The sequence below is a fragment of the Carcharhinus amblyrhynchos genome, chromosome 3 (assembly GCF_965287045.1).
Source record: "Carcharhinus amblyrhynchos chromosome 3, sCarAmb.v2.hapA, whole genome shotgun sequence".
Lineage (NCBI taxonomy): Eukaryota > Metazoa > Chordata > Chondrichthyes > Carcharhiniformes > Carcharhinidae > Carcharhinus > Carcharhinus amblyrhynchos.
This window is the reverse complement of record NC_137326.1, coordinates 111390301-111413664: the sequence shown is the minus strand read 5'-3', so window position 1 is coordinate 111413664 and position 23364 is coordinate 111390301. Positions and strand designations below refer to the sequence as shown.

Sequence of the window (23364 nt, the reverse complement as noted above, 5' to 3'; positions counted from 1 at the left end):
TGAGATCTCCCCTCATTCTTCTAAACTCTAACAAGTACAAGCCTAGTTTATTCAGCCTCTCCTCATAGCTCAACCCCTTTAACTCAGGCACCAGCCTGGTAAACCTCCTCTGCACTCCCTCCAAGGCCAAAATATCCTTGCGTAAGTACGGCGACCAAAACTGCACACACTACTCCAGCTGCGGCCTCACCAATGCCCTATGCAGCCGCAGCAAGACCTCCCTACTTTTATATTCAATCCCCCTCGCTATGAAGGCCAGCATCCCATTCGCCTTCCTGACCACCTACTGCACCTGCAGGCTGGGTTTTTGCGACTCATGCACAAGGACCCCGAGGTCCCTCTGCACCGTCGCCTGCTGCAGTTTTTCGCCCCGTAAGTAATAGTCCTTCCTACCATTATTCCTACCAAAGTGGACCACCTTGCACTTGCCAACATTAAATTCCATTTGCCAGTTCCTGGCCCATTTGCCCAGCCTATCTAGATCCTTCTGCAGACTCTCCACACCCTCCGCGCAATTTGCCGTTCCACCAATCTTGGTGTCATCAGCAAATTTCGACACCATACACTCGGTTCCCTCCTCCAGATTATCTATATAAATGGTAAATAGCTGAGGCCCCAGCACCGACCCCTGGGGCACTCCACTAGTCACCAACCGCCAATCTGAATAGCACCTATTAACCCCCACTCTCTGCCTCCTATTTGGATGATGACCCATAGTAACTTTTGCCAAAAGCAATACTGCTAACCTGCTTCATGCTCAGAAGGAATAGCGAGACTGATCACCTCTGAAAACATTTTGAGTGGGGGGGGAAATAGAAATGATCCCTATAAGTGTAGAAGTTTCATGGGAGAGATACTGCATTGAGGTGAGGCTGAAAATCTGATCAGAAGTTATAAGATATTAATGTGTAGAAAAGAAAGTCAGCTTTAGCAACGAAGTACAACTGCCAGTGACGCAGCAAGCAAATATGGAGATCCACAAAGTTGCTATTGAGTTTTTCATTATTCATTGGCTGAGCCAACATTTTGTCAATCCCAAATTGCCCTTGAACTGACTGACTGACTTGGTAGGCCAGTTAAGAATCAACAACATTGCTGGAGTCACATGTCCTTTTATGGAAGGAAATCTCCCATTCTACATTAGTGAATCAAATGTTTTTCCCCACAACAGCTTCATGGTCATCACCTAGATTTTTTTAAAAATTCAGATATATTTGCTGATGACACAGGAGTGGAAAAGCAAATTGTGCGGAGGGTGTGGAGAGGGATCTGGATAGGCTGAGCGAGTGGGCGAGGACCTGGCAGATGGAGTACAATGTTAGCTTTGGCAGGAATAATAATAGGAGGGATTACTATTTAAAGGGCAAAGCTGCAGCTTGCTATGGTGCAGAGGGACCTGGGGATCCTTGTGCATGAGTCGCAAAAACCCAGTCAGCAGGTGATCAAGGCGGCGAATGGGATGCTGGCCTTTATGGCGAGGGGGATAGAATATAAAAGCAGGGAGGTCTTGCTGCAACTGTACAGGGCACTGGTGAGGCCGCAGCTGGAGTACTGTGTGCGGTTTTGGTCGCCGCACTTACGCAAGGATATTTTGGCCTTGGAGGGAGTGTAGAGGAGGTTCACTAGGCTGATACCAGAGATGAGGGGGTTAGACTATGAAAAGAGACTAAATAGACTGGACCTGTACTCATTGGAGTTTAGAAGGATGAAGGGGGGGGATCTTAGAGACATATAAGATAATGAAAGGGATGGATAGGGTAGAGGTAGAATTCTTCCCGCTCAAAGGACAGCAGGACTAGAGGGCACAGCCTCAAGATAAGGGGGGGGGGGTGCAGTTTAGATTCGAATTGAGGAGGAACTTCTTCACTCAAAGGGTGGTGAATCTCCAGAATTCTCTGCCTGTTTGAAGTGGTGGAGGCTACCTCGCTAAATATATTTAAGACATGGGTAGATAAGGGAATTAAGGGTTATGGGGAGAAAGCAGGAAAGTGGAACTGAGCCACTTCAGATCAGCCATGATCTTATTGAATGGCGGGGCAGGCTCGAAGGGCTAGATGGCCTACTCCTGCTCCTATTTCTTATGTTCTTATATTTATTGATTTCAACGCCACCTATTGTGGTGGGATTGGAGCCCAGGTCCTCAGAGCATTGCCTTTGGTCTCTGGATAACTGGGCCACTGACACAACCACTATGCCATCACTTCAATGATGAATGATCATGGTTTTGCTTTGGAGTTTTGGATTAATTATAGTTTACAGATTGAAAATCCTGACTGACCTCCCATTTTTCAATGTAGGATTGGTTATTTTCATGAGGTTTTTTCCTGCTTTCCTTTCACTTTCTTTCATAGAGTAGGCAAGCATATATTGCCCATCTCTAATTGCCCCTGTGGTGGTGAGCTGCTTTCTTGAACTGCTACAGTCCATGTGGTGTGTGTCCACTCATAGTGCTCTTTATGGAGGTTGTTCCAAAGTTTTGACAGTGATAGGGAAGGAACGATATATTTGCGTCAGGGTGGTGCGTAGCCTGTAGGGGAAATTTTGAGGCAGTAGTATTCCCATATATCTACTGTCCTTGTCATTCTAGATGGTGGTGGTTGTGGGTTTGATAAGTGCTATCTAGGATCTTTGGTCCCTGTCTTCCATCCTGTAGATAGTGGAAGCAGTATGTACTATTTACAACTGGGGTGCTGAGAGGGCTGCTTTGTCTGGATGGTGTTAATTGAATGTTGTTGGAGCTGCACTCATAGAAGCAAGTGGAGAGTATTCCATTACACTCTTGACTGTCTTGCAGATGGTGAACAAGATTTAAGGTGTCAGGTGTTACTTGCTGCAGTATTCCTAGCTGCTGACCTGTTGTAACCATAGTATTATGACTGGTCCAATTCAATTTATGGTAATTGCCAGGACCTTGATAATGGGGGGTTTGGCAGTGATACTGCAATTAAATGCCGAGGAATGATTACATTTTTTTCTCTTGTTGGAGATTAGCACTGCCTGACTATGGCATGAATGTTATTTGTCATCCTGACCCTGGGTATTGTCCAGGCTCTTGTTGTATCTGGACACTGCTTTAGTATATGTGGAATCAAATAGTGCTGAACATCCCCATTTCTGACCTTTTTTGATTGACATTTTATGGCTCTGGTTAGAATGCAGATTTTAGATCTCATGTTGGTTGTGGAACTGCTTAACTCTAACTCTACCTAATGCTGTTTGTTTTTTTTAATTCCAATTCAGAGTCTCAACAAGTTGAGACATTCCTGATCCAAGCTGACAAGACAGGGCTCTCACCTGTCTTAAGCTTGAGCTACATGCTCCAAGCTGATTGGAGTAGGCATAGCTCCTCCTCCAAGGCTTGATCTCATTTGCATCTGAGCTTAAAGGCCAAGATGCCGCTTTTAAAAATTGCTTCAAATGAAGCAGAAATATAACCTAATGACTTCAACCAAGCACAGCATATCAAAACTGCACTTTCACTAAGGTGACCCCTCATTTTAGGTATGCCTGGTGCTGCTTTGGGATGCTCTCCTGTGCTCTTCATTGAACCAGGTTTGAGCCTTTGGCTTGGTGGTAATGGTAGAGGTGGGGGACATATCAAGCCATGAGGTACAAATTGTGGTTGAGTACAGATGGGTCTTCATGGATGCTAAATCTGTTCAAAATTATTCCATTTAACACTAGTGCCACACAAGACAGCAGGCAGCATCCTCCATGTGAAGATGGGACTTGATCTCCAAGGACTATATGGTGGACTTTCCTCATTCATGGACAGATGCATCTGCATTAGGGAAGTTGGTGAAGATGAGCTAAAGTATGATTGTCCCTCTTGGTTCCCTCTGACAGTTGTCTTTTAGAATTTGGCCAGTTCAGTCTGTAGTGGTACTACTGAACCACCCTAGGTGACAGTCTCCACCCAAATACAGTGCCTTTGTCACCATCAACGCTACCTTAATTTGCATTTAGCATGGAATATTGATCCATTAACTAAAGGGTGGGAGGGAGGTCAGACAAGTAGTTATCAGGGGGTTTCACTGACTATTTGACCTGAGACTTCAAGGTCTGGAAATTCTAGTTTATAGACTTGCACCAAGGAAATAAAATCAAGTTTACTTGCTAATGTTTGAAATTCCTGGAATTAGAGGTCTTTCGTTAGCAAGGAATACTGCACATGTGGTCAGTGATCTTTCAGATAAGAGTAACCTATAATCTCAGTATTAAACGTATTAGGGAATTGATTTTCAGGGGATGGCTGTGTGGAGCTGTCCAGAAATTGCACTTTCCTTCACTATTCTTAGAGACAAGAACAAAAGAATTAAAGTTATATTCTCCAGCCAAAGCAAAATTACATTTAGCTGTGTAGCTATTGTTTAGAAAATTATCAAACTTTTAGATATTATTTGATATCAAGTCTGAATAATGCTTTGAAGGACTAATATCATTGTGGCCATGAGCCTGAAACTTGGAATTGAGACTGGTGGATCTGACAGATTTTTCCTTTTGGGCAGAGCAGAAGCTGGACTACAGGAAATCAAACACTTGGTAAAGGATCCTGGAAAGAAGGTTAGATCTGGGATAGTGTTTTATAAGGACTTGAGAATTTGGGGTTTGGGAAGGAATCCATGACTTTGTATCTTTGAGCAAATCACTTAAAAACTTTTTGTCTTGAATAACTTTCATAGTGAATTCTGTAATTAAGAATGTGGGCTTGGATATCCTTTATTTGCAGGGATTGTTTCTAAAATGCCAGTTGTCTGTGTAGTAACCTGGATAAACCAAATATCTTGGGAGTTAGTTACATCTCCTGTGGTGTTCCTTTTTTCACGCCGCTAGATTATGATAATTTTGTAGCTCCATCAATAGAATGTGATTTCAGTTCACTAGATTTTCCAATTCAGTGTCATCCTGGAGTATTCTTCCACAGCAGGAGGTATGTTCTGATCCTGGAATCTGTTACTTGACAATATTAAAAAGTTTGTTTATTAGTGTCACCAGTAGGTTTACATTAACACTGCAATGAAGTGATGTGGACACTCTAGAGACAGAGTGCCCAGAAGATCCCAGCTAAATAAGGGGGAAGTCCTGCAGAGCCCTGTCTCAAACCCTTTTTCCTTTATGCTGCAGTGACTAATGTTAATGTTCTTGGTGGTAAAGTGAGCTGCTAGCTACTCTCTGAACATGACTTTCCAGTGGAAATGGATGATCAGTTCTGGAGACATTCCTAGAGATTTGATTTTTTGCTATGTTACAATCATGTCTTCAAATAATATTAGATTTGCCTTTTCTTTTATAGGCTGTGTCCCTGCACAGTAGTTGAGAATCTTTGATTTTGGATCAGCTGTTGTGTGAGAAGGGCTGAAAGGTTATTTGTGAACCACTTTCTCCATTTCTTTCTTGCTGCCTAGCTCTAAATTCCCAGTATAATTCACCACCACCTCTTGTCCTTCATAATTTCTGAATCATTCAGGACTGCTTCCCAACTGGCACTTCTTGTTTTTTGTGCAATAGAGTACTTTACCGAGGAACAGAAAAACCATTTCAATCCCAGAAAGTGGCTTCTTTGCCTGATTAACTATGGATGTTGATGTTGGATAAGAGGTTTTCTTCACCCTCTCTGCCTCATGTAAGCCCTGCAAACTGATTTGGTGCATTACCTCCTGATTCCCTAAAACTTGCCCACCATCTACAAGGGCACAAGTCAGGAGTGTGATGGAATACTCCCCATTGGAGTTATTGGAGTTCTATGAGGATGTGTCTAGGGCGGTGGATAGAGGAGAGCCGGTGGATGTGGTCTTTCTTGATTTTCAGAAGGCGTTTGACAAGGTACCTCACAAGAGGTTATTGCAGAAGGTAAGGGGGCATGGAGTTGGGGGTAGGGTGTTAGCGTGGATAGAGGATTGGTTGTCAAATAGGAGACAGAGTGGGGGTCAATGGGTGCTATTCGGATTGGCAGTTGGTGACTAGTGGAGTGCCCCAGGGGTCGGTGCTGGGGCCTCAGCTATTTACCATTTATATAGATGATCTGGAGGAGGGAACCGAGTGTATGGTGTCGAAATTTGCTGATGACACCAAGATTGGTGGAACAGCAAATTGCGCGGAGGGTGTGGAGAGTCTACAGAAGGATCTAGATAGGCTGGGTGAATGGGCCAGGAACTGGCAAATGGAACTTAATGTTGGCAAGTGCGAGGTGGTCCACTTTGGTAGGAATAATGGTAGGAAGGACTATTACTTACGGGGCGAAAAACTGCAGGAGGCGACAGTGCAGAGGGACCTCGGGGTCCTTGTGCATGAGTCGCAAAAACCCAGCCTGCAGGTGGTCAGGAAGGCGAATGGGATGCTGGCCTTCATAGCGAGGGGGATTGAATATAAAAGTAGGGAGGTCTTGCTGCAGCTGCATAGGGCATTGGTGAGGCCGCAGCTGGAGTACTGTGTGCAGTTTTGGTCGCCGTACTTACGCAAGGATATTTTGGCCTTGGAGGGAGTGCAGAGGAGGTTTACTAGGCTGATACCGGAGTTGAGGGGGTTGAGCTATGAGGAGAGGCTGAATAAACTAGGCTTGTACTCGTTAGAGTTTAGAAGAATGAGGGGAGATCTCATTGAGACATATAAGATGATGAATGGGATGGATAGGATAGAGGTGGAGAGACTCTTCCCGCTCAGAAAGGACAGTAGGACTAGGGGGTATAGCCTCAAGATAAAGGGAGGGCGGTTTAGAATGGAGTTGAGGAGGAACTTCTTCACTCAAAGGGTGGTGAATCTCTGGAATTCTCTGCCCGTTGAGGTGGTGGAGGCTGCCTCGCTAAATATTTTTAAGACGCGGGTTGATGGGTTTTTGATAAGCGAGGGGATTAAGGGTTATGGGGAGAGGGCGGGAATGTGGAACTGAGACACGACAGATCAGCCATGATCTTACTGAATGGCGGGGCAGGCTCGAAGGGCTGGATGGCCTACTCCTGCTCCTATTTCTTATGTTCTTATTTGCTTGGAATAAGTGCAGCTCCAATAATCGGGAAATTTGACACCAGCCGAGACACAGCAGCCTTCTTGACTAGTACCACATCCACTCCCTCCTCCACCAATACTAAGTACACACTGTTGCTACTAGCAACAAGATGCACTACAGAAATTCACCAATGATCTTTAGACAGCACCTTCCAAACCCACAACTGCTTCCATCTGAAAGGACAAGGGCAGCAGATATATGGGAACACCACCACCTGCAAGTTGCTCTCCAATGCACCCATCATCCTGACCTGGAAATGGACTGTTATTCCTTCAGTCACTAGGTCAAAATCCTGGAATTACCTCTCTCCTGGCATTGTGGGTCAACCCACAGCATGTGGACTGCAGCATTTCAAGAAGGCAGCTCACCATCTTGTCAAGAGCAATTAGGGATGGGCAATAAATCCTGGCCAGCCAGTGACACATGTCCCACAAATAAACTATCCATTTTTCATAATTTGAGACTGTCACAGTTTCACTGCATCTTGTATCTTATGAGTTTGAAGTCATTCAGGACTGTCAGTGTATATACAGTTTCACTATATACTGGTGGGTTAGATCAAGGGGCCACACGGTGAAGCCTTCCATTGTTTGCTGGAGCTGAGAGAGAGAGAGCTAAGATTTTACCTGTTAAAAACCTGTTTAAAATAAGTTTAAAGCACTTTACTCTTTGTAGAACTGTTTAAAGCATTTATTTATTGTATTTACTGCTTTAAGAATTCTGAGGGTGTGGTGAAAAGGCATTTGTGGACCAGCCTGCTTTAAATCAGCGCCAGGTTTAAAAGGAGGCCTGGTGTAGACAGCGGGCAGCGTCTGCGCGGGCAGCGGAGTGAGTGGGAAGCAGAGTGAGTTAATAGGGCTTAATATCAAAAAGGGCTTGAGGGAAAAAAGGCCAGGTGAGTTTGTTTGTAAAAAAAAACAAGGAAAAAAAAAATTTTTCAAAACTACTACAGCAAGAAACAAGGAAAAAAATTTTTTCCCCATAAAAAATTACAGTGAATAATGGAGGGGCATGTGATGTGTGGTTTCTGTATGATGTGGGAACTGGCAGACCCCAGGGTCCTTCCCAGTGACCATGTCTGCAGTAAGTGCAGGTTGCTGGAGGAGCTCCAGCTCAAGGTGGATGAGCTGGCCTCTGAGCTACAGACACTGAGGCTCATCAGGGGGAGAGAGGGTGCCCCTAGACTGTCTAAATCTAAGGGTCAGGGACAAAAGGGGGCTGCTGGGAGGAGGAAGGGGGGTGAGGAGCGGAGGCCTCAGCCTCTTAATCTGCATAACAGGTTTGAGGTTCTTGCTTCCAGTCTGGAAGAGGACGAGGCAGGTGAGGTTGGTGAGCAAACTGCACACGGTACAGTGATGCAGCAGGACATAGGCAAAGAGAAGGGGAAAAGGAACGTAGTAGTGATTGGAGATAGTGGGGTGAAGAGTATTGACACTGTCCTTTGTCACAATGACAAAGTGCACAGAAGGGTGTGTTGTCTGCCTGGTGCTCGGGTCCGGGATGTCGCAGCTGGGCTGCAGAGGAACCTGGAGTGGGAGGGTGAGAACCCGGTCGTTGTAGTACATGTGGGTGCCGGCGACGTAGGCAAAGTGCGGACTGAGGATCTGGGGAGGGAGTATGAGAAGCTGGGAATGGAATTAAAAAGTAGAACCGACAAGGTGGTCGTCTCTGGGCTACTGCCTGAACTGAGTGCAGACGGGCGTAGGGTTGACAGGATAAAGGAAGTGAATGGGTGGCTCAGGGATTGGTGTGGGAGGAATGGGTTCGAATTTATGGGGCATTGGCACCAGTATTGGGGTAGGTGGGACTTGTTCGGGCGGGATGGGGTTGGTCTGAATCGTGCTGGGACCAGAGTGTTGGCGAATCGAGTAAAGAGGACTGTAGACAGGGCTTTAAACTAATTAGGGGGGGGGAGGGTGCGAGGGTAGGTGACGCTACGAGGTCTAAAGTTAAGGATAGGGTACAGGTAAGGGAAGAGGCCGAGGATGTCCCAATTGGTGGCGTTACGGCAAATAGGACCCAGGTGAAGGCTGGGATGAAAGCGCTTTATCTGAATGCACGAAGCATTCGGAATAAAGTGGATGAGCTGGTGGCGCAGATCGACACAAATGGATACGATCTGGTGGCCATTACAGAGACGTGGCTGCAAGGTGACAGGGACTGGGAGATGAATGTACAGGGCTATCAAGTGTTTAGGAAGGATAGGCAGGAGGAAAGAGGGGGTGGCGTAGCTCTGCTGATTAAGGATAGTATCAAGGTGGTAGCAAGGGATGATATCGGAGCCAAAGAGCAGAACGTGGAATCGTTGTGGGTGGAGATTAGGAACAGCAAAGGGAGGAAGACGCTGGTGGGTGTCGTCTATAGGCCCCCGAATAATGATCTGGAGGTGGGGCGGGCTGTTAACACGCAAATAAGTGCGGCGTGCAGGAATGGGACGGCAGTAGTTATGGGAGATTTCAATCTGCATATTGATTGGTCGACCCATGTTGGACGAGGTGGGCTCGAGGAGGAGTTCTTGGAATGCTGCCGGGATAATTTCCTTGAACAGTGTGTGTTGGAGCCGACGAGGGAGCGAGCTATCTTGGATCTGGTGCTATGTAATGAGGCGGGTAGAATTAGGGACCTTGCGGTGAAGGATCCTCTTGGAGAGAGTGATCATTGTATGGTGGAGTTTCTGGTGCAGATGGAGGAGGAGAAAGTGGGTTCCCGGACACGCGTCCTTTGTTTGAATAGAGGGGAGTATGGTAGGATGAGAGAAGAATTGGCGAATGTGGACTGGGGGAGTGCGTTGGAAGGTAGGTCTGCTGAGGAGCAGTGGAGGATCTTTAAGGAGATCTTTCTTGGTGCTCAGCAGAAATTTATTCCGATGGTTAAAAAGGACAGTAGGAAGAGAGGTAATAAGCCGTGGATAACGAAGGAGGTGAAGGAAAGTGTTAAATTAGAAGCAGAGGAATTTAGAGTAGCTAAGAGTAGTGGGCGAGAAGAGGATTGGGAAAGGTTTAAATGTCAACAAAGATTGACAAAGAAGTTGATAAAGGAGGGTAGGAGAAGCTATGAGGCTGGGCTAGCACTTAATATAAAAAAGGATAGCAAGAGTTTTTATAAATATATAAAAAGGAAGAGGCTGGCTAGGGTGAACGTTGGTCCTTTAGAGGATGAGAAAGGGGAGCTAGTGGTAGGGGATGGGGATATGGCTAAGGTCTTGAATAACTTTTTTGTTTCTGTCTTCACGGAGGAGGACGTGAATAATTTGCCGGGTGTTAGCGATGGAAAGGTGGTAGGAATGGAGGGTCTTAATGACATTACCGTTACTAGAGAGGTGGTGCTCGACAGACTGGAGGGGCTGATTGTGGACAAGTCCCCAGGACCGGATGGAATGCATCCGAGGGTTCTGAAAGAGATGGCGGAGGTGATAGTGGATGCCTTGGTGGTTATTTTCCAGACGTCGCTGGATTCCGGGGAAGTGCCGGAAGATTGGAAAACGGCTAATGTTACGCCGTTGTTTAAGAAGGGTGCCAGGCAAAAGGCGGGGAATTATAGGCCGGTTAGTTTAACGTCTGTGGTAGGTAAAATGTTAGAATCCGTCATTAAGGAGGAAATTGCGAGGCATCTTGAAGGGAATTGCTTGATAGGGCGGACGCAACACGGTTTCATTAAAGGGAAGTCGTGTCTGACAAATTTACTGGAGTTCTATGAGGATGTGTCTAGGGCAGTGGATAGAGGAGAGCCGGTGGATGTGGTCTTTCTGGATTTTCAGAAGGCGTTTGACAAGGTACCTCACAAGAGGTTATTGCAGAAGGTCAGGGGACATGGAGTTGGGGGTAGGGTGTTAGCGTGGATAGAGGATTGGTTGTCAAATAGGAGGCAGAGAGTGGGGGTCAATGGGTGCTATTCGGATTGGCGGTTGGTGACTAGTGGGGTGCCCCAGGGGTCGGTGCTGGGGCCTCAGCTATTTACCATTTATATAGATGATCTGGAGGAGGGAACCGAGTGCAGGGTGTCGAAATTTGCTGATGACACCAAGATTGGGGGAAAGGCAAATTGTGCGGAGGGTGTGGAGAGTCTGCAGAAGGATCTAGATAGGCTGGGCGAATGGGCCAGGAAATGGCAAATGGAATTTAATGTTGGCAAGTGTGAGGTGGTCCACTTTGGTAGGAAGAATGGTAGGAAGGACTATTACTTACGTGGCGAAAAACTGCAGCAGGCGACGGTGCAGAGGGACCTCGGGGTCCTTGTGCATGAGTCGCAAAAACCCAGCTTGCAGGTGCAGCAGGTGGTCAGGAAGGCGAATGGGATGCTGGCCTTCATAGCGAGGGGGATTGAATATAAAAGTAGGGAGGTCTTGCTGCAGCTGTATAGGGCATTGGTGAGGCCGCAGCTGGAGTACTGTGTGCAGTTTTGGGCGCCGCACCTGCGCAAGGATATTTTGGCCTTGGAGGGAGTGCAGAGGAGGTTTACTAGGCTGATACCGGAGTTGAGGGGATTGAGCTATGAGGAGAGGCTGAATAAACTAGGCTTGTACTCATTAGAGTTTAGAAGAATGAGGGGAGATCTCATTGAGACGTATAAGATGATGAATGGGATGGATAGGATAGAGGTGGAGAGACTCTTCCCGCTCAAAAAAGACAGTAGGACTAGGGGGCACAGCCTCAAGATAAAGGGGGGGCGGTTTAGAACGGAGTTGAGGAGGAACTTCTTCACTCAAAGGGTGGTGAATCTCTGGAATTCTCTGCCCGTTGAAGTGGTGGAGGCTGCCTCGCTAAATATTTTTAAGAAGCGGGTTGATGGGTTCTTGATAAGAGAGGGGATTAAGGGTTATGGGGAGAGGGCGGGAAAGTGGAACTGAGCCACAACAGATCAGCCATGATCTTATTGAATGGCGGGGCAGGCTCGAAGGGCTAGATGGCCTACTCCTGCTCCTATTTCTTATGTTCTTATGTTCTTATTTTCCCACAGTAGAGGTGGTTTGCCATTGGATGATAGTGGGGCCACCTGGCTGCACTTACATTTGTGGTGTTTTGCACAGACCACCCACCCTGTTGAGAGTTCCCTGGCAATGTGGGTTGACTTCAGCAGAACTGGAACATCCTGCTGACAAGAAGAGTTGGAAAATATCATCCTGATGTTTCTGTTCAACGCTTTTCTTTCTCCTGTTTGTTCATAGAATTCTTAAAGTGCAGAAGGAGGTCATTTGGCCCATCACATCTGCACTGACATCAATCCCACCCAGTAACCCTATGTATTTCCACTGCTAATGCCCCTGAACTGAGGGGAATTTAGCACAGTCACTCAACCTAACCTGCACATCTTTGGAGTGTGAGATGAAACCAGAGCACCTAGAGGCAACCCATCCAGACACGGGAAGAACGTGCAAATTCCATACAGTCACCTGAGGCCAGAATTGAACCTGGCGCTCAGAGGCGTTACTGCCACTGTGCTGCTCTAAAACATTAATAAGCACCACATAAAACTGTTAAATTATGACAACTATTCTGTGGTATGAACTATTGTTATCCTGAGTAGCAAGTTAAAATATGAGGCACTTCTTTTCCTAAAACTTAATGTTTATGAAAGGTTCAGTTCACCATTTATATGTTTGCCCTACAATATAGATGGACAAAATTATTTGGAAAACACAAAGTATAAGTGTGTCCAGCACAGACTGACACAGACATGAGGACATTTGGATAGTTATCTTACCTTCTCCTTGTTGACAAGTTCTCTTCACTTTCAGCTGTTACTTGAACATGACTGGATCCTCCCTGACTGGCTTCATGCATCACTTCAATCTAAAAGTGACAAAAGGAGAGGGAAGCATAGGTCATGGCAGCATTTTTTTTTTACATAGATCCCTTAAGCAGCAAAGGACTTAACGCTGGCTGAATTCAATAAATATATAGCTATCATACTAAACAGATGATATTAAACTATACTTAATACAGTTTCTGTCTTTACTGACAATTTAGAAATGTTTATCCAGAAATTCAAGTAGTCCAAACGTCAGGCTGGATTGCATTTTTATACAATTCAAAAGTATTTCTTTATTGACAAAAATGAGATCACATCAGAACCACCTCTTTGTTTTTGCAGGCTACTATTTTTCATTTGCTATTCGAATATTTGTCAGTACTTGTATTTCATGAGTTATGTAATGGTCTACTTCTAGCTACACTTCTAACCTAAATTCTTTTAGTTGCCACTTGCAGTTAAAAAGAAAGTGAAAGGAATAACCTATGTATTTCAGGTACAAAATGCTGGATAAAGTCAGCAGATCTGGCAGTATCTGTGGAGAGAGAGAGACAGATTGAAATGTTAACCTTGTTTCCCTCTTTCCATAGATGCTGCCAGACCTGCTGAGCTTCTCCAGTATTTTCTGCTTTTAGATGTCCAGCATTTTTAGTATTTTGCTTCTATTTTAGAATAGAATCCCCAGTCTACAAGGAGGCCATTCGTCCCATCAAGCCTGTACCGACAACAATCCCATCCAGGCCCTAACCCCACATAGTGTCAGCAGAACCTGCAGGATAAGTAAGGGGCAATTTAGCATGGCCACTTCATGAGTGGGTAAGTATGAGGCCAGTTTTTTATAGCCTGGAGACCTAAACAGTTTTCTGCTTGAATAATAGACGTTTGTCTCCATTTACATTTAGATCTGTTTCTCTTCAACTCAAAACTGACTTTGTTATGGTTTGACTGCTCAACCTTCAAAGGTGAATTTGAGGGAAGTGTTATGAAATAAGACTTGCCATTCTCCTTTACTAAATTGTTGGTAGTAGATCTAATCCGTTATCAGACTGCTGTTTCTCTTCAACAATGAAAATTATCCTGAAGAAATATGTTCAGATAAATATTGGAATCAGTCATGCTTTGCTTGAAACTGTTCATTTTTATCACACCCTCTTGTATATGTTTCAGTGTATAAATATTGTCATGACATTAATCTGCAAACGTCAATAGGTACTTCCTTACCTTTAAATTTCCTTTTGGTTTCTTTGTATTTCTTTTCTTTGCTAATTCTGTTTCTGTAAGTGGCTTTAAGTTGCTAATGTTATCTAAACTCCTTCTGCTGGGAGCTGTGGGAATAATAATGAAAAGCTGATTATTCCCTTTTGCTAACAATGCACCTTATTGCAAAAATGTTGATTGTGTACTGTAATTTTTAAAAAAGACCCTTAAACTGGCTAGCTATATAGATAAAATCAGATTTGACAATTTTTGTACATTCGCACAGTTGACATAAATAATGAACAACATAGAGTAATAATTTTAACATTGCTGCATATTGAATTATAGAACCCAACACGCCACTAAAACTTCCAGTCTCTAATCATACGGTTTCAGTGGTCATGTGTAAACTAGTCAGCTGATTCATTATTAGCTTCCTGTACAAAGAACAAAGAAAAGTACAGCACAGGAACAGGCCTTCTGACTCTCAAACTCTGCCGATCATGATGCCCCACCTAAACTGGAAAAAAACTTCTGCCCTTTGTCCATATTCTTCTACTCCGTCCCTATTCATGTACCCATCCAGTTGCCAAACAAAGTTGAACATAAGAACATAAGAAATAGGAGCAGGAGTAGGCCATCTAGCCCTTTGAGCCTGCCCCGCCATTCAATAAGATCATGGCTGATCTGAAGTGGATCAGTTCCACTTTCCCGCTTTCTCCCCATAACCCTTAATTCCCTTGCCTACCAAAAACCTATCTACCCGTGTCTTAAATAAATTTAGCGAGGTAGCCTCTACCACTTCAACGGGCAGAGAATTCCAGAGATTCACCACCCTTTGAGTGAAGAAGTTCCTCCTCAACTCTGTTCTAAACTGTCCCCCCCCCCCCCCCCCCCCTTACCTTGAGGCTGTGCCCTCTAGTCCTGCTGTCCTTTCTGAGCGGGAAGAATCTCTCTACCTCTACCCTATCCATCCCCTTCATTATCTTATACGTCTCTACAAGATCCCCCCGATCCTTCTAAACTTCAACGAGTACAAACCCAGTCTATTCAGTCTCTCCTCATAGTCCAACCCCCTCATCTCCGGTATCAGCCTAGTGAACCTCCTCTGCACTCCCTCCAAGGCCAAAATATCCTTGCGCAAGTGCGGCGACCAAAACTGCACACAGTACTCCAGCTGCAGCCTCACCAGTGCCCTGTACAGTTGCAGCAAGACCTCCCTGCTTTTATATTCTATCCCCCTTGCTATAAAGGCCAGCATCCCATTTGCCTTCTTGATCACCTGCTGCACCTGCAGGCTGGGTTTTTGCGACTCATGCACAAGGACCCCCAGGTCCCTTTGCACCGTAGCATGCTGCAGCTTTTCGCCCTTTAAATAGTAATCCCTCCTACTATTATCCCTGCCAAAGTGGATAAGTTCTCTCTGAACTGAATCCAGTTGTGTTGTTAGCAAGGATGCAGTCATGGATGAATGATATCAGATCTCCATAGCGCGAGTGGGATCAAATTAACAACCTACCTATCCCTGATTGGACGTTATCATCTCAGTACTGGACCCTGTTAGAATCACTGTAAACATAACAAGGCTCAGCCACAATGGGTGGAACATTTGCTAACTTTGGCTGTGCACATATTCAATTGGAAAGAGTTGATTATCATTGGTATTGAACCAAGGTGGGGGAGAGGAGGAGAAACTGCTTCAACCAGAGAAAGGCCTCCTCCTTTCCAAGATGACTCAGTAACTCTGAGTGTACTGATAATTGTAATTTGCTGCCACTGAGACAGATTTACATTTGAAGGAAGCTGGATAAACACACAAAAGAAGAGATGCGGATATGGTGGCACAGAGGCCAGCACCGTTGCCTCACAGCAGTTCAATGTAACAGCATAAATAGTAACCATTTCACACCGGAGACAATTAGTGCATCTAGCCCATGTTTTCACAACACAATAGTCCCTTGGTACATTTCATATTAACCCTGAATCACAGATGTTGAGGAGCTTCTCTTAGTTTTTACTTGAACTTAATAAGGTTTCTTGTTTCACCCCTGTGCCTATAGCAGCCTAGATCCTGAGGACAGTTGCGGTGCCCTTGCTGACTTTGGGAAAGGTGAAATTCATCTTATAGAGCTCACTAACTCTTTGGGGCAGCTTTCTTCAATGTGGTGATTTCTTTTTTTAAGTTCATTTTGTAGGACATGGGGTATCTCTGGATGACTAGCATTTATTGCCCATCCCTTGGAGGGCAGTTGAGAGTCAAACACATTGCTCTGACTCTGGACTCACATGTAGGCCAGACCACGTAAGGACAGCAGATTTCCTTCCCCAAAGGACATTAGCAAACCAGATCGTGCTAGCTATCAGGGATCGCTGCAATTCAGTGAAAATGAAATTATCAAGCAGGCTACACAGCTAATTGCATTAAAGAAACTTCAATGCAAATCTGGAAGTGACTACTTCTATCCAGCAATTTAAATCCTTTTCAATTTTAGAAAATGAATTAAAACCTGGGAGGTACACATGGACCGTAAGCTTAGAAAACTTTCAAATTCTAGAGTTGTTTTAAATATGGACAGGAGAGCCACAAATCGTATTTATAGCTCCTGTAGGGGCTTCACAGAACCATCGTACAACAAAATTGACGCTGAGCTCTGAAACTCCAGGGAAGTGAACCAAATGTTTGGCCAAAGGATCTAAAGATGTAGAGGCAGAGAAGTTTTAGGAGGGAACTTTAGGGCCTAAGCAGCTGAAGGCTACAATGGTGGGATGTTTAATTTCATGGTGTTTAAAAAGGTGCACTTTGGGATGAGTTCAAGTTTTACAGAGAATAGTGTATTGGGAGGCTAGCCAGGGGTTTGCCAGAATAGTCAATTCTGCAAAGACATTGAGACTTTCAGCTGCTGAAGAGCTGAAATGGGGTGGAGATAGGTGATATTACAAAGATGGGAAATAAGTGATCTTAGTGACAGATTAGATATTTGGTTAAGGGAGCAACATGCTCCACAAATGTTAGAACCTAAGGTTGTTCAATTATTATGTTAACACAATTTGACCTCATTCAACAAGGCTTAACTTTTCCTCAGGGAAGACAGTAAGCATAGAATATAAAGAGTAGAAGCTGGTATCAATACATATGCGCAAATGTCACATCCTGTGAAGAGAAGTGATTCACCATCATTCTGAATTTTGTTACTGCTCCTAATTATTATAAGTTTTAATAATTCTAACCAGATAACTGCCTACTACTCATTGTGTTTTCATCTATCCCATGGGCATGGGTCTTATGTGATGGCTTACTATGTGGAACACTAAAAAGTTGACAGATTTAGGAGAAGGGGAGGAGTGAATGTCAAAGAGACTAAATAATTTAGTCAAGAATGAGTTTTCACTCCCAAAACCATGCTGTTACCTTAATTAGCTCATGACCCTCAACATGCTTCCTTGTATTACCCCTATTAATGCATTCCTAACCTGGGAGAAGGTTTACAAGTCCGTTACTTGATGGCTCTATCCCTTAACACTGATTCCTGTCTTCAAACCAAAGGCTTATGTTTTAGTCTTTGTGCTTTACCCTGAGCTCAGTGAAAGAACTTACAGATATTATCCTGTAATTTGAGCTGATTTCTCATGGGAGAAAAGTTGAGCAATATTTGCTATATCTCTATTTAAAAACCTATTTTTAGACAACAATCGCTTTACTTGCTCCCCAGTTTTGGCATTCCATGTGCAATTCCACCCCACAATTCCTTTTGGAAGTCTGTTTGAAAATAATGGTTAAGTATTGCAGCAATTTGTTTGCATTCAGACATCACTTTACAATTATCATTTTTAGTGGGCCACCTCTGCATTGCAACCTTGGTTTGCTTCTGTTACAATGTTGAACAAACTTTTGTGTTTCCAGCTATGTCTTCTTCATGAACCATCTTTCATTGTGCGAGGCTAAGACCGTTAATAGATCAAATGTAGATATCTTCCTGGCTGTTGCTAACATTTTGAAAGCTGGACAAAGACTCTTTTATAAATTGGCTGAATCTATGTCGGTGACCCCCAAAGAAAAGGAGCTATATGGTAGTATCAAAGAAAATTTCACCCCATTATCTCTAAAGAGACAGTAATGATATGTTATGGGCTGCCGAAACCAAATTCAAAGTGAGCTATGCAAACATCTGCATTTCTTCACCTAGCTGGCCAACCAGAATCTAGCTATCTGCTAGGCCAAAAGGTCCAATCACATGCCTTTCTGTTTTTTAATGGTTGAGATTTTTGAGCATCTCTGGCACCCAGATGGGGGATGCACACCCTTACTCAAAGACTTTGTGAGGAGTTGGGAGACATGTGACATGGATGTTTAGCTTTCCAACTAGTAATATTGGCTCGCTGTGCTGCAAAATCTTAGTCTGCTGTTTTACTATCTAACTAGCAGCAACATAGAAAAAAGCTCTGCCCAGGTTGAAAACCCAGCCACATCTGTACTGTTTCTGCTGGAACCTTTGTACTGTCACCTACAAGATTGATTGATTCTGAATGCCTATCTTTTGAAATATACAGCAATGGTTTTCAGCCTGCTGACCTCTGTGAAGGGATGGCACAGTGGTTAACACTGCTGCCCTACAGCACCAGGAATCTGGGTTCGATTCCTGGCTTGGGTTACTGTCTATGCAGAACCTGCATGTTCTCCCCATGTCTACATGGGTTTCTTCTGGGTGCTCCAGTTTGCGGTCTAAAAGGTGTGATGGTTAGGTGCATTGGCCATGCTAAATTTTCCCTCAGTGTACCCGAACAGGCATAGGAGTATGGTGACGAGGGGATTTTCACTAACTTCATTGCAGTGTTAATATAAGCCTACTTGTGACTAATAAATAAACTTTAATACTTCATTTGGCATTGATTCTGGACACTGGAAGCCAAGTAAAACACCGTTTCTTTTCTATGATCTTTACTTTATTTTCTCCATCTTTCTCTTGCCGTATGAATGCAAAGGGGCGATATTGTGACCGCTCAAGTGTGTGCAAATTAACCATCCTTTTGAGTTCGTATATCACGATTTTCTGTGGGGTTATTAATAGAAATTGGATCACACCAAAACTAAGGCGTTGGGAAATATGCCACCATTTAAAGGGGGAAGAAAATCAAAATACCTCTATGTACAGGTAATGAGAGGAGCAATCAGTACAGTTTAAATTAATCTCCCTCTGTCTGTAACATAACTCTTATCCGTTTTTGGCCTTTCTCCATATGCTACATAAGAATGTTCAGATTACAAATAGACTATTTGGCCCAACAGATATAGACAAATGTTTATCCTCCAGATAAATTTCCTCCCACCATTCATAATACAAGCAGTATAGAATTGCCATTTCAGATCTAAGAAACAGATAAGCCCTAGAACATCCATATCTCATCCAAATAAAGATTTCTACTTTGAACCAGTAAGTAAAACCATTCTTTTTTTTTAAGAAAAGTATGTAAAACCTCTCAAATATTCCCAACAGTTCACCAACAGAAAAATCTGTAATTTTGCATTCTTGAATTTAGAAAATTGACACAAATGACATAACCTTTCTGTATCCAGCTGTTTGTGCTGAGGGCAGTGTTAAGAAAGCTACTGCCGATTGTAGTGGTAAATGATAACTTTGTTTAACCTGAGAGCTATGTGAAGACGTAGATTGGGTGAACTGTTCTAGTAAAGATAGCTTCATATCCAATTGAAAATACCAAAGTTTAAATTCTGTATTACTGACTACAGATAAGATAGAAACCACAATAACTGAATTTGACTTCAAGATGAGCTGCCTTGGGACACCAGGATTTTGTTTAATATTAAAAATGTTGTCCCTGATGCTATTGTGCATCAAAACAAAATCCAGCTGTCTCATTTTTTTTTGTTCTTGCACAGAATAAGAATGGAATGTGTTTACTTTTAGGGTAATTTAGGTATAGTAGACTTTCATTTTCATTCAAGGTTGAAAAAGCAAAGGAGTAACACAACTGGATCTCAACTATGATAGAGTGCATTAGAATTAGCAAACGGTGAAACACAGAAGGGAGAGGTCTGTTATACTAATGTGCCTCAGTGTTCAAAAATAACTGAGAACAATTCCTTATTTCAACAAACATTATGGAACATTGCCCATCATATCAGAAAATTGTAGACACTACCATTGTAGTATAATATACTTGTACTAGGATTATGGTAAAGATAATGGATGGGATTTTTCAGCACTTTCCATTGGTAGAAAGTTACTCCCCTGCTGTAGGACCAGCAAACTATGTAAATTGGCACTGACTGGAAGATCTCTCTGATGGCCACCTGCCTCTGCTGCAGAAAAGCCTGCTGGAGGGCAGCTGGAAACTTCTGGCCCATATTTTGTCCAAAATATATTATAGAACAGAGACTGTGGTAAAGTGTAACCCAGGTTTTTTTCTAATAAATAGTTCTTGTGTCTGCTTTTAAAAAGCAACCTTTTTATGATGCTGCAATGCGTTACAGGGTAATTATAAAACACTGCAGAGACATAAGTGGGGAAGTGAAAGATTCAGTGATGAGATAAAAGCCTTTGCTGTTTATTTACAGGTGAATTGTTGTGTGTTTAATGATGGGCTGAATAATACAGGAGGGCGGATGACATGACCCCTGAAAACCATACTGGTGCGAAGCTGACCAGCTAGAGGCAGAGCAGCTCCACAGTAATAAAGTGCTGTGGGGCTCATTAATCAGCGTTGATTAGATAAATCCCAGCTTCTGTTGGCCAATCCAATTGGCTAACAGCTCCATCAGTACCAGGAGGGTGTCAAGGGCAGCTGCCTGGACTGCAGCTGAAGAGAGGAGCCCAGAGCCGAAGATCCCTGGAGTAGGAAAATCCAGCATCTTGGACCAGGAAGATTTGGGAGTATTAGGGAAAGGGAAAACTGGAGGGGAGAAGTGTGGGTTTAGGAAGGAAGGAAGGGGCTGGGTGTTCAGTGTAAGGGGAACCATCCCACAAAGGGCAAGCCCTGAAGAGCCACACTCACTCCCTCTTTCTTTCCCACCCTTGAACCATTTGAGGTTAAAAATCGTAGCTGACTTCAGTGCTTGCCTGCATCACATATGAGCTTGAGCTCAGGGTCAATGAGAAGATGGGGGTGGGTGCTCCTGCAATTTTACATGCTCCCTGCAGGAAACATGTCTGTAAACTCAGCCCAGTATGATACAAGATTTGATGGCTTGAAATAAAAGAGATCAATTACTTCACTTGAATTTCATTGCTGAATGGGATAGTAAGGATGTCAAAATCTATAAAGCCAAACAGATATTTGGTTCACCTTGTTTTGAACTCTAAACTGCTACATCACAATTATTTTCTGCTGAGGAATGAAAGGGCTTGCGTGCCACTTACTGAGAACAGGTGCTCGGACTGGTTTGGGTGAAGAGCGTTTTGGAGATGACTCAGGACGTGGGGCCACAGGTTGAACAGGTCGAGTCTGTTTGGCTGCTAACTTCTTTAAACTAGCTTGACGTTTTTCAAACATTTCCTGGACATTTCCCAGTTTCTGAAGGATTGTCTGTATGTTGGCCTGGAAATGAAAGCAGAGTTAAAGCATTTGTTCTTTGACATTATGTCACCAAGTTTCTGCTCTCCATACCTTGGCTTTTCTCTCTCCATTTTTGATTTCAAAATTATTTTACCTCAACCTCCTTTGCTATTTTTCTCTCTGCTTCCACATTGTTCACCACTGTGACTGGCTTTCCATTCTACATTCACCCTGTTATTCTGCTGTCACTTCATTCCTCCAGCATTCTAGTCCTTATCCGCAATAGACAATTGTATCCTATTAGCTTTTTTCATTTGGAACTTCCACAATTGCTTCCTCCATTCCAAGGCATACAATCCTGAGCACAAGAAGTACAGCCATCCAATGCTAGATCTGTCTGGACTATATATTCAGGTTCAACAGAACTTTTCTCCTCTGTACCACTTCCAGCTACTACTCTAGAATTATCTGAGGGGCCATTCGCACCATTGAGGTACTATATAAATGCGAGTTGTTGTTTTACTCCTTGCTCAAGTATTGTGCATCATCTGAGTTTGATGTGTGTTTTTTTTTAAAACAGCTAGTGCAATTCAACTTTGGCCCCAAGACACATCTACAGGAGGCAACACTGGTTCATTTTTTTTTGATACCCTAATATTACAGCTCAGATTCTCACTGAATTAATTGGTCAGCTATGGTGACACAGTGGTTAGCACTGCTGCCTCACAGTGCTAGGGACCCGGGTTCGATTCCTGGTTTGGATCACTGTCTGTGCAGAGTCTGTATGTTCTCCCCCTGTCTGCATTGGTTTCCTCCGTGTGCTCCAGTTCCCTCCCACAGTCTGAAAGATGCGTGGTTAGGTGCATTGGCCATGCTAAATTCTCCCTCAGTGTACCCGAATAGGCGTGGAGTGTGGTGTCTAGGGGATTTTTCACAGTAACTTCATTGCGGTGATAATGGATTCTACTCATGACACTAATAAATAAAGTTTAGTTTTGAAATCTAGATGGATGAAATGAAAGGCATAGTCTAGCAAATAGAGTTCAATGTGTGGATGTGTAATTTGATCAGCCTTAAATGGAGAAAAAATTATTGGCATATTTCCTTAATGGTGAAAGTCTAGGAGCTGTAGTGAAGTGAAGGCATGTGTGGGTCTATATGCACTGATCACTGAAGATTAGTACACATATCTACAAAATAGACATTGGAATGTTTTTGATCTCAAGGGAATTGGGGAAAAAAAGAGGAAATGATGCTACAGTCACAGAGTCTTGTAATCTTCTACTGAACTCAAGCCCATATGAAACCAAAATTGAACACTACTCAGTATGGAATTTCACATGAACCAGTCTTACTTTGACTTAGAAAGCAGAAGCTGGAGTTAAAAACCCTAATACTTTCTTGACTGCTTGTGAACACTGATCCCCAATGGCTTGAACCAAACAAATGTTTCTCCCAGTTTCCTCATTTCTCCTCCCAATCCCCTCAATCCAGCTCAACAACATGCATAAAGATAATCAGACCAAAATAAAATGATGACTTTAATTCATGCCACATGTCTGACTTGGGAACTGTGGAGGCTATTTTTCATTGCTTTAGAACTGAAATATGAGAAAAATCTTTGTTTACAGTTTATATTATATGGGTCATGGTCAGTGATAAAATCATATACATATATCCACTTGGGATACTGATCAAAACACATTTGTGACTGATGCTTTTGAGTGATTGTGGAATATTTTTTCTTCCTGTGTCATTTGCTATTAGATCACATGGGCACAGTGTATCCAAGAAAATTGGAGAGGAAGGGATAGAAACACCAATGGGGCCCACCTAATTTTCTATCCACTCATTTAGTTTCTATGACCAGCATTTGGCTGCTTTCCAAAACCAGCAAATTCCTA

General features: G+C 43.5%; 1 protein-coding gene across 10 annotated transcripts in view; it reads right to left on the bottom strand.

Moving 5' to 3' along the window:
* mcf2l2 (MCF.2 cell line derived transforming sequence-like 2) overlaps positions 1-23364 on the bottom strand; it is a 313022-nt gene that overhangs the window by 143344 nt on the left and 146314 nt on the right. For all 10 annotated transcript variants that reach the window (XR_013886328.1, XM_080185718.1, XM_080185715.1 and 7 more), the window contains 3 exons: positions 21325-21502; positions 13973-14076; positions 12704-12792 (listed from right to left, as the gene is read on the bottom strand). Coding sequence is in view for 9 of the 10 variants with exons in the window: in XM_080185718.1 (XP_080041844.1) it covers positions 12704-12792; positions 13973-14076; positions 21325-21502 (371 nt within the window). In the remaining variant the exon portion in view is untranslated. The remainder of the gene's footprint in view (positions 1-12703; positions 12793-13972; positions 14077-21324; positions 21503-23364) is intronic.